Source organism: Aptenodytes forsteri, unplaced genomic scaffold (assembly GCF_000699145.1).
Source record: "Aptenodytes forsteri isolate BGI_AS27 unplaced genomic scaffold, ASM69914v1 Scaffold15, whole genome shotgun sequence".
NCBI lineage: Eukaryota > Metazoa > Chordata > Aves > Sphenisciformes > Spheniscidae > Aptenodytes > Aptenodytes forsteri.
The window spans coordinates 7,151,236-7,162,909 of record NW_008795129.1 but is presented as its reverse complement, the minus strand read 5'-3'; the positions used below and the strand labels follow the sequence as shown (position 1 = coordinate 7,162,909).

The window sequence follows — 11,674 nt, the reverse complement described above, 5'->3', positions numbered from 1 at the left end:
GCTTTCCTTTTTAGGTAACTGGAGGCTGTTATTGCAAAAATGACAAAGGAAAATGCTCCTCTGTTGTAACTTGTTCTGTCAGTCTCCTGTAAGCTGCTGTTCTCATGTTTACCTCCCTGGGTTGGGTTTCTGAAGACAATTGTTTCATGCTACCAAGTAGAAATCACTTAAAGGAAATGTAGCTTAAGAAAGAGTGATACTTTTAAGTTAAATATTAACCAGATTCAAACAAGCTCAAGAGCATTTCAAGTGAGGTTAACTTCTTGGGCTGGTGAACAAGAACGAACTCAAGCAGTGAAGAATAGGCATGGGGATACTTTATTCAGAGGTACGTGACCATTTTCTGCACAGTAATTGAAGCTATTGACGATAGGGATATTCACTGGGTTTGGTTGGTTCTCTTCTCAGCCTCCCAAACACAGCCTTATACAGACCTAGAAGTTCTTTGGAAATGCTGTACTTCGGCTATTACAAATTGACAGAAGTACTATTTGTAGGAGTAAAGAAAATGCAATAACCAGTGTAATTATTGTGACTTCACAGAGGAAGTACGTGTTCAACATTTTTTGTTGTTGTGTGTTGAGATCAGAATGATTCTGAGCATGGTGCAAACAACAAACAACTTTGCAAACTGCAAGCAATTCCTTGGCTTATGTTGAATATAGATAATAAAGCTAATGCCTAAGGAAACATTCCCCCCCACTCCACAATTGTTTTAGGAATGTGATTTTTTTTTTTTAGCTCTTATCTTTATGGGTTTGTCCCCAGACCACGATCCATTTAGCATACCCCTGGATTTTAGCATAAATACTACTTAAACATATTCATTATTTTATAAACTTTCCATTTGTACACTTGGGAACAAATGAGGATTTTGGTCCTTTTTGACTGTGAATACAGTGGATTGCACTTGTTTTAGGAATGTGATTTTTTTTTTTTAGCTCTTATCTTTATGGGTTTGTCCCCAGACCACGATCCATTTAGCATACCCCTGGATTTTAGCATAAATACTACTTAAACATATTCATTATTTTATAAACTTTCCATTTGTACACTTGGGAACAAATGAGGATTTTGGTCCTTTTTGACTGTGAATACAGTGCATTGCACTGTTGTTTCTTTTTCTGGAGATAGCATTGCATAGCTGTTCCTTTAAAAGGTTACATTTCTATGCTGAAAGCCACCCTTTTATTTTTAAAAGGCTATTCAGTGAAATCAAGTATCTTCTCCTCTTTCAGTGTTACAGGGAGCTTGAATCTGTGCATTCATAAGGTGATGGGCTGGGTAGACTGCACCTTATTCTGAAAGGATTTGTTGCCTCTCTCCAGATCTACTAGTCTGGGATAGTATTGTACAAGAAACCAGTGTCATCTAGCTTAATTAAAGTGGTGTTTAGAGAATGTTCAAATGCTGTCCGTATCTTCCATGCTTATTAGTTAATATTTTCATACACATTAGTTCTCTTCCTTTAAAAATTTTGAGTGAGATATAGTTTTCTGGGTAAAGTATGGTTCATTTATACAGGATAGAAATCTAGAGAAGTGCTAGTAAGAAAGTGTAAGTTGCCTTTTCTGAGGAGTATGGATTGGATACTAGTGCATTCCTCAGCATCACAAACATGATTTAGACTTTCCTGTTTAGTTTGTAGCATGCCTCTGGACGAATTTTAATGCACAGGAAGAGGCTGGATTGGTTCAGAATATCTGGACGTTACAAAGTGACTCCTTTTTGTCTAAACAACTGCAAAGTGTTGATGTAATTTAGGCAATCCCCTGCAGTTCTCAAAGGAGGAAGCAATTATAATCTGAAATTGCTCTCCCAGTTGCAAGACCGGTTTTGCCTTAGCCTCCTCTCTATTGGTTGAATGCTTTGCCCTTAGTGCCATGCCTTTAACCTTTATTCATGCGTGGTAGGACTTGCTGAATAGCTCATGGTTTATCACTACCTCAGCAAAGCTAAGCAGAGGGAGATGCAAGAAGCTCTGAAAACAAGTAGACAAATTCAGATGTGGCAGTTCATCTGGATCTGAGTAAACTACCAGGTCCTGATTTCAATCACATGGCCCACAATTGATTAAAAAAAAAATTAAGAGAACAGTTGTATAGAGGTATCGTTCTTCTTCCTGACGGTGAAAGTTTTTTTACTTTTCTTGCACCCCTGGTCTGGTGATCTTGTACTGAGTGATCTCAGCCATGAAAACCCTTACCTGTCCTATGACTACTTCTTACCTTTCCTGAAGTCTCAGATAGTGAACAATGAAATCCTCTTTTGAAGGGCTTGTAGAAGAAGTATTATAGAAAGAGAGATTCTAATCTAACTATAGAGGGTTTGCTTTAAAACGGCACTTTCAATTTTCCTTTGAACACCTGACTTCGGTGAGCATCACTCAGTCATTGGCATATCTAATCTTCAAACTCTAATTTCCAGTCCCCAGTGTCTGCCATTTGCTTTCTTCAGTCGGGCAGAGCCATGTGCTCTGGTTCATGGAGTTAGTTCATGGCTAGCTCTGATGCTGTGGCAGGGAAAAGGCACCACTGGTGAGGGTAGAAGGAGTTTGGTGTTGCGATCCTTTGTTTTCCCTCCCTTCCATCGTATGTTTTGTGCAGTGTCATGCTGTCAGGTTCATCGTGTACATCTTGTCTGAACGTTAGGTGGTGTGGCAGAAGTGTGAGTGAGAGCAGAGGTGAAGGGCTTTGCTGCCAGACAGTTCAAAGAGGTGCTCGCTTCCTCTTTACCTGAGCTGGAATTTTGGTCCTGCTCCCCCTCCCTTCAGACCTAGAGCTCATGTTTGTATTGGGTGTAATGTTTGATGTGCCTGTGGCCAGGTCTGCCCTGTTACCTTGTGGAGGTGGGCTAGGTCTGTTTTGAGTTCTCTGGGGCACTCAGGACACTGGGGTTTATAAACAATGTGGTGTAGGTGAGAGTAGCCACTCTGTGTCTTGGACTGCGAACCTCTCCAGAAGTTGTGAGCTCAGTTCCCACTGATGCTCCCTTCAGGGTTTTTTGTTGTGGGAGCACTGGCCTTTGTTTCTCACACATGCCTAAAGGAGTTGTCATAGACTTTACGTCTGTGCTCCAGTTGCCAGTGCATCTCTAACGAGGGAAGCTGCAGGGGTTCTTCTGGCTGTCCTACACTGCCGTGAGACTTCTGCACTTGTAGTCCTGCTCCTCTCCACAGCTGAGCCTGAGTCTGAGACGTGAACTTTGGATTCTTCTGATACTGCTTCCATCCTTCATGTGATGTCCACTTATTCTGAGTATGTATCTCATAGGTTTATTTCCTTCTTGTGTATGATGGGTGGATAACAATAATGTAATAACCATAACACAAATCAGAATCTGGTTGTTAAACTACATCATTGCTGAGGTGGGTCTTCTAACACTGTAGAAAACTGAGTGAGGCTTTCCAGACTTTTAGCCTCCATGCTTTTCTGTAGACATAAAGGAAACGTATTTTGGGGGGTTTTGGATGGAATCTACTGCTTGTACATAACATTGTCCTAACTCTGTAATTGGCCTCACTGCTGATATTCCAGCCAGGTGCTGTCTAACTGTGTGTATGTGAGAAACTGCATTAATTGTCTTCTGAGCAAAGTTTGGAGAATTGTTTAAAACAGTCTTAGGCACAGTTAATCCTAATTTAGATAAAGCTGCCAGAGTGGCAACCCCAAAAAGTGAAAGGTGGAAGAGGGGTTTGTTGCAGAGGCTTCACAACCACAGAAATCCTCGCACGCTTCTCAAGCTCCAGCCTGGAGCCAGTCAGGTTTTGTGTCCATTCTGCTGCTACTGGAAGCCTGTTTTGGAACTTTACTCTGCACATGGCTAGAAATCTCTTTCTAATTTGCATGTTAAACTTCCTGGCCAGATATATCACCTTTTTTACCTTGTCCCTTGAAATTAATTGGCTCTTCTTCTCTAATACTTACCCTTTAATTTATTTTGGAACACTTACAGCCCTGTCTCTTTTCCTCCTAGCCATGCTAAGCAAATCAGTCTTTCTTCAGGCTCTTCATATTCCTCAGTTGTGTAGAGGTTTTACGCTCCTGCCATAGTCCGATCTCATTTTTGGACCCAGATGACAAGAACTGTATCCACTATCCCAGTTAAGTGCCTTCTATTAAAGCTCTCTTCTTTTTCTGTGAGAGAGACTGCCTAATATAACTTTTGCCACTGGTTGCTGTTTCTGATGCCTTTCTTACACAGGTGACTGACTGCCACCTATTTGTAATTTTTCTTACCTTTATTCTTTCCTAACACATTTTTTCTGAAGTCCTATTGTTATTGATATCAAAATAATGAGCTTATAGTTGTTTGGATTGCTTTGTTCCCTTACTGAAATATTCTGCTACTATGTTTGCTCCTCCAGACATGGAGTCGTGTTTGTCAATTTGGGAGGTATATTACAAGTCTGATCTATGGGACTTTTCACCTTTCTTTGACTAAAAGAGGCATTTTCTAGAATGCAAACCAGCAGAGTGGGCCTCAAGAAAATCCCATAAAACCAGGAAAAAAGTTTGTTTGGTTGGTTTTTTTTTAATATGAATGGATCATATTAATGTGTGAAAGAATCAATTCTACAAAGAACCCCTGCTCCAGTGGAATAATAATAATAATTTTAAAAATACTTTAAGTATGTCAGTTACCCATGTATTAGCTGTTGGAATGGATGAGAATTGCTTCCTTACATTCTCTGTGCCCTGGATGTTTTCTGAGAACAGCCGTTTTCAGAAGGTAAAAGAGCACATGTGATTCTTGTGTGCCGGTCTCTGTGCATGACTTCAGTCCCAAATAATGTAGTCTCTTAGGGAGTGGTAAGTGCTTCATCATTATTCATGGCTCTAGAACTGGGTTCAACGGTAATGTAAGGTTTAGGAAAAGATCCCATGGCTCAATGAGAGTGTCAGTCAGAAACACCTTGGGCTTAATAGCCTAGCAAGTAAAAGTCTTTGAGGCAGTACAGAAGGAAAAGCCAAAAGCATATATTTGTGACATGAGCTGCTGAACTAGCAAGAATCAGACTAGAAAGGAGTAAAGTTGTATGGTAAATGGCTGGGACTTGAGCAGGTGTTCAACCAAACAGCAAATCTCCTGCATCTTTAAATAAGCAAAGCAATACTTAAAAGCAAGAATAGTAGGGAAATCAGAGGTGCAGACAGACTCCACTTGATCTTCTCTTTCCTGCACGTGAAGATACAGTACTAGACACCGACATGACAGAGAGTGAGGTTCTAGAGCAAACTGGTCATTTAGACGGCACCAGTGTGCAGGTCACTTACACCAAGAGGGATTTAAAAGAGGGATTTCTCCTCAAAATCATTAAAACGGTTCTGGTTCTGGAGGAGTGTATAACAGCAAATGACACATGTAGGCTTTTAAAAGAATATAGACAGATGATGCAAATTTACAATGTTGCATGTATTCTTTGTAGATTTTTGTCTAATATAATGAAAAAACAAGAAGTGGTGCAAGGTCTGGTAAGCATGTAAATAATTTCTCTAGAAAGGAAAATCACTTCTCTTATGCAGGTGTCAAGAAGACTAAGCAGCAATGATGCTGGTGGTAAACTTGTAGATCAAAGTTTGTCTGAAATGAAAGTGTATATAAGATGAATCTTTTTAATGTGAAAAAAAAGATAACTGCAGGGGGGGTGAGAAAAGGGCTCAGAGTTCAGGGCTAGATCTTGTTCAGGTAGTGTACTTAGGATGTGATAAAAGGAGGATGGGAAGGAAAAACTGCAGATAATATTTAAAGAAAATGCCTATCTTGGAAAATGATGAATAAAACCCTCAGCATCGAAGACAGAAGAAAAGAAAAAAACTTATTCTCTTTTCGACTGGAGAACTTCAAATGCTACCAGCCTGCCAGACTTCCCACTGTTATTTTCTGCCTGTATTAGGCCATTAGAAACTTGTAGTACTCCTGTCATTCTCACCCTCTCCTTAGTCCGAGTTCTTGCTGCTGGAGAGGGAAGGAATTGCAGGTCAGGTCAAGGGTGAGTAGAAATACTGAGTGAAGACTTGAACAGCAAGCAGTTCTCAAAAGCCAAGCAGGACCTGAGCTGTGGGCATACAGGCATGTGTTTTTTAGGTATGAAGTTTAACTTGAAGCCCTAGAAAAGAGACATTGTGGAGGTTTTAGGTTTTAGTGGGGTTTTGGTGGTTTTTTTTGGTGTTTGGGTTTTTTTGTGTGGATTTCTTTTTACATTTCTAGCTCGGCTTTCACCTGAAGTGTGGTTCTGTTCTAGGAATTGATGAGTCAGAAGTGGTACCTCTTGTTCAGCAGTGCTCATCCAAAGGGAAAGCCTGCTGTAAACTTAGAGAGGCATGGGCTTGTCAGCGCTTGCTGCTTAATACAGTGACCAACTCCTATGAGATCAGAAGCAGTTTTTTTAATGGTTGCAAATGAACCGGATTTATTTCTTGGATTATAGACACATCGTCCAAATGGGACAGAAAGTCCATTCCACTGTGCGAGGGCTGTGACTTCTCAGGCTGAGGGCTGAGAGCTGTTGTGTGGCAGCTGCAGGAGTATCTCTTACCACCATCTTCTGGAAGTCACCTAGAACTACAACCTCTGTCAGGAGTGCTTGGCAGTGTCTTAGGATGTGCAAGTAGTAAGTCAGAATGGGCAGAATGGATGTCTTAGGGAAACGTGTGCTGATGAATATTATCTTCTCTCTTCAGCCCATTTGTCAGGCAGCTTATAATAATGATTTCAATGAAGTTCAGCTCCTTTTGGAGCGCAACAGCAACTATCTGAACATCCAGGACAGCTTCGGTGGAGACACCCCCTTAATTTGTGCATGCAAACAGGGAAACAACAGGATAGTTAGCTATCTTCTAAAAAGAAATGCTGATGTCAGCCTCAGAAACAAGGTAAGTGGACACTGACTCTTCCTTTGCAGTGACTGTTCTTTCAGATTCTTGGAGCGTGTGTGTGGGAACACTGGCAGTACTGCCAAACCTGAGGTTTGTTTCCAACTGAGGTGTAAGTATAGCCCCCAAATTTTAATCTAATAAACCTTTATATTTCTATTTGCCTCCTCATTTGTCTTCCTAACTTGCCATTGCACACAAGATAATAAACATTGCCAACCTGAATTTCTCTCTGTGTTCACGTTCCCAGTTTAGGTAATACTGCATGCCGCCCCCAGGGGGTTCTGCCTGCTTCCCCATGCAGCACTCGGCATTCATCTTGCCCTCCAGCTTGTATCTGTCTCTTCTGTAGCTTTTCTTTTCCCTCTGTCTTCTTCTTCACCCTGGTTAAAAGGAAGGTCTGAAGGAGAGCCTGTCCATCTCTCACAAACGTATCCCTGAGGAGAGACTGACTCTATGAAAACCTTCTTTATTCCCTCTGCAGACCTGCTTTTGTCACATTGACACATAATAGCGTGCTGGGGGGTGAGGAGGGAAGCCTTTGTTCTTCACCTGTTCCCTATTTTAAAAACCTACCTGCCTTGCACAATAGCTGTGACCAGCTATTTTCCCTAAGGTGATGAGGAAGAGTGTTTTTGTGGTAGATTTCCTTGTAGGTTACAAATAAAAAGTAGTAAAAAGATGCGTATTTTGGCTTCATTACTAATTTATTCTTATGATGTTAGGGGTGATAAATAGCCAGGAAACCCCTCCCCAACATCGTCAATTCTATTGTATCATCTCATACTCCAAGGCAGTGTTTAGCAAGTTCCTACACATATGTGGGCTATCTTATATCTCTGGTTTCCAGTGCATTTGTTTATTTCATAGGAGGGCAGCAAATGTTCGTGAGGTCATAGGCATATTCTATCCTATCTATTCTTGATGCAGAAGACTCTCCATCTTGCCTCAAAGTCCCTTTGAAAAGGGTTCAGTATTTTGCAGTAAGACCATTCTAATTGCATTGGCAGCCATTTGCTAGCTGTGCCTGGCTTTCTTAAATGCTTCTCTGCTTCAGCTTCACAGATGGAATCGGGCCCTTGGGTGCAGAGCTTGACTGTGGTGCTCAGGACTGAGAATGGGGAGCAGAGGATGACACAGAAAGGCTTCTCTGCTTATTTTGGTCCCCAGTGTAACACTGTAACCCAGTTTGTCAAACTCCAGTTTGACAACCTGTAGGAGGTTTAATACGAGTGTTCTTTAACACACAAGTTAAAAGCTCTACCCTTTAGTTGCTTTGGTATGCTCAGTATTCAAACATTTTTTAAACTCTCTTCTCACTTGGAATTTGCTGGGGGTGTTGCTACTTGCCTGTGTTTCTCACGTGTGCCGTAAGGGAGATGCCATAAACTCTTTTATGTCTTTGCTTCGGTAACCAGCACCTCTATAAGAAGAGCTGTGAGGATTCTTCCTGCTGATTTAACTTGCTGGGCCGCAGTAGTAGCCACATGAGATGTCCACTCTGCCCTCTTTCCCTCTGCAGCTATGTCCAAGTTTGCAGACATACACATGGAATCCTTTGGATCCCACATCCTTCTTGCACATGTAGCCCGATTTCCATGAGCCTGGATGTGTTAAATGTGCTTCTACTTGAAGGAAGCAAAATGCATCTGTCTGTTTCTGCTTGAAAATCAGAGAAAAATTTCTGGTAGATAACCTAAAAGAAAGCTTGTGAAATATACAGTGGTCTACTATTGTCAATATTAAACAAATATAATCAGATCACTGAATCTGGTACTAATCAAGTTATTTTGTGTTTAGAAAGACCGCACATGTCTGCATTATGCTGTGAGAAAACGGTTTACCTTCCTTGACTATGTGCTTATCATAATCCTCATGCCAGTTATGCTTATTGGATACCTCCTCATGGTAAGTCTGGATGAAAACAGGAAAGCCCCTGTACCTTTCCCTTTTCCCTTATCACCTTTCTCATGGCAGTATTTCAGGCCAGTAACTTGAATAGAATATGGACTGCTGTTTTTAAAGCAAAGACTGATGGAGAGCAAGAGAAGAAGCAGGGATTTTGCTGTGAATATAGCTAGTGAAGGAACAGAATTGTAGCACTGCATCAGTCTGACATTTGCAGAAGCCAGACACTCTTCTTTTTGAAAAAAAAAACAAAGCCAGACACTCTTCTTTTTGAAAAAAAAAAAAAACAAACAACCCAGTATTTAGCCAAAATCTACTGAGTACTATATGCAGATGAACTGTCTTACTGTGTTACTTTTTCCCTTGCACCAAACAGGTCTCAAAGACTAAACAGAATGAAAACCTGATCAAGATGTTGCTTAGAGCTGGAGTGGATGTTAATGCTACAGACTTTGTAAGAGGGTTTATACAAACGCAAATGTGGTTTGTATGCATGCAACATTACTAAAAACAGACTTCAGAATCTTCTAGCAATATAGTCCTGCTTTCAGAGTAAGATTGGGCTTCTAGCAATATAGTCCTGCTTTCAGAGTGGGATCGGAGACTGAACTGACCATGATGTAGCAGGAGGATTCAGTGTTTCCCCTTGACACTTAGGCAATAGTTTCATAATGTACACAGAAATAATTCTCCACTGATCAACTAATTCTCCCTTTCTGACCATTCTCTTAAGAGAATCCAGGCAAGCTGGGTTGAGATATTTACGTATTAAATACCTGATCCTATAAAGATTCTAGTGATATAAGGGTCTGAGTTTATCACCATTTATGAGTTCTTGGACCGGAGCAGATTTGTGGGCAAAGGTCATGCCGCAGTGCTAGAGCCTGTCTTCTCTTGATCTTCAGAGTCTGCTGATGTGCCACGTGTAGAATTCTGTAGCCACTGGCCTACTTGGGTGTGGTAAAGAGCTCCTCTCCTCTAAGGTAGAAAAGGAGAAACCCCAATTTTAGCAGCACCAAATTCTAAAACACTGAAGTGTGAGCAAATAGTATTGCTTAAGACATAGTTGTTGAGATCAAGATCATGGAATCTTCTGAAATTAGTAAAGAATTATTGGCTTCCTGATAAAGGTAACAGACCTGTTTTAGCAGCTGCATCCTGGGGGAGGAATGATTTTTTTTTTTGTTCCTGCTGCTCTTATGAGAATGTATTTATTTTACTGTGTAGCGTATTGTGACAGGAAATGATATGTGTCTTTTGCATCCAGCTGTTAGGGGGAAACTGATAAGGCTACAGGTAGTCGTATTTGCCTAAGGTCTACTAAAGAAGTAATAGAACTAAAATTCATCTGCCTCTCTTTCCTTTCAGTCTGGTAGCACAGCCCTTCACTATGCTTGTGAAATGAAAAACCAGGCAGTCATTCCTCTACTGCTTGAAGCTCACGCAGACACTTCTGTAAAGAATCAGGTAAGAAGGTTAGATTGACACCTGTATTTCCTTATCATGATGGTGAACCAGTATGTTGTAGGCCTTAGCTGGTGTGCAGCAGTTTAAAAAAAGCGTGCACAGCTTCCTGGCAGCAGACTTGTTTGCTCTATGGTATAAAGCAATGTTTGCTCCATTGCCTTTGTTAGCAAGAGCAACTTTGAAGTCCAAATCCTTCACTGCTGGATTTCTACCAGTAAACACTGCCTGTATGTCCACTGGATTGGCAGATCTCTTAGCCATCTTTACGGTACCTCTTCTTAACTCAGAGCTGCTCTACAGTTGTTCCTAAGAAGCAGGCTGCAGGGGAGTGGTAAGAGCCTTCCTAGGTGCTTTTTGTGCCACTGGACACCATTCTTTTGAGAGGGGCTAAGTCAAGCTGCTTCTGTCATCAGAAAAGCACAAATTTTGTCCAAATAAGTATTGACCTGGGAGTATCTGCATTACTGAGTTGAGGTGAGCAATGTATTGCCCATGTTGCTCTTGAAATCAGCTCTTAGCTTAGCTCTGCACTGACTTTGGATGTTAGCCCCAGGAAACAGTGGAATGGCTGTCACTACTGGAGGGGAGGGGAGGACTCTGCCCCTGGCTTCAGTGAGAGTAGTATTAGACCCAGGACATTCTGAAACCTTTGTTTTAGAGCAAGGATGTGACAGTGAAACTTATGCAGGAGAGCACTGCATCTGGGTGGCAAACTGGGGAAAGCTCTTTGTATTTGACCTATATCTATCATCTGTTTCTTTCAGGATGGGGAGACTCCTTTGGATATAGCAAGAAGATTGCAGTTCCACAACATTGAAAGCATGCTAAGGAAAACTTCCTAGTCATCAAGGACTCTTGAACATGCAGAAAATTACCTCATCTGGGAATACACCTTGCACAGCAGCAGGAGTCCTGCAGAGGGTTGAGGGCTGTTACTTGATAAAGACTTGGTCCAAATCCACCCATTCCTTGCTGCAGACTTTGACTATTTTGTGTGACACTTGTTAGTACCCCCAAGGCCAGATGGGCTAAAAGGAGTTAATTTGATTTTACTAAGCCGTGAATGATTACAATAGTATTCGAAATATTGCCCTTCCCATCTGCTTCCCCAGTTTTATTACTTGACTTGTGCAGACTGTGGATTTTGAAAGCTAACTATAGCGTTTCTGGAAGCTTAAGCGTTGCACATGATGGTTGGCAGCCAATGCAAAGATAAAATATCCTTTAGAGTGTGGGTTACTTGTTTTGTAGGGGATACAGTTGACAGCTGAACAATATGCCACAGCAGCTTATAAAAAGTCTGGCACCCTTCCTCTGTATTTCTCTTCCTACAATGTGAGTGAGTCGGAAAATAGATCTCTCAGCTTAGCACTTCCTCCTTCCATCCCTGCTACAAGTTTCACACACCTTTATTCTCACTATGT

The 11,674-nt window shown here is 41.3% G+C and overlaps 1 protein-coding gene across 1 annotated transcript; it reads left to right on the top strand.

Annotated features, from left to right (window-relative positions):
- The first annotated feature begins 307 nt into the window (after positions 1-307).
- Positions 308-11,092, top strand: ANKRD22 (ankyrin repeat domain 22). Its single transcript, XM_009277746.2, has 6 exons — positions 308-328; positions 6,684-6,875; positions 8,676-8,783; positions 9,160-9,237; positions 10,152-10,250; positions 11,015-11,092. The coding sequence occupies exons 1-6, from the start codon at positions 308-310 to the stop codon at positions 11,090-11,092; spliced, it is 576 nt and encodes a 191-aa protein (XP_009276021.1).
- Positions 11,093-11,674: the final 582 nt, after the last annotated feature.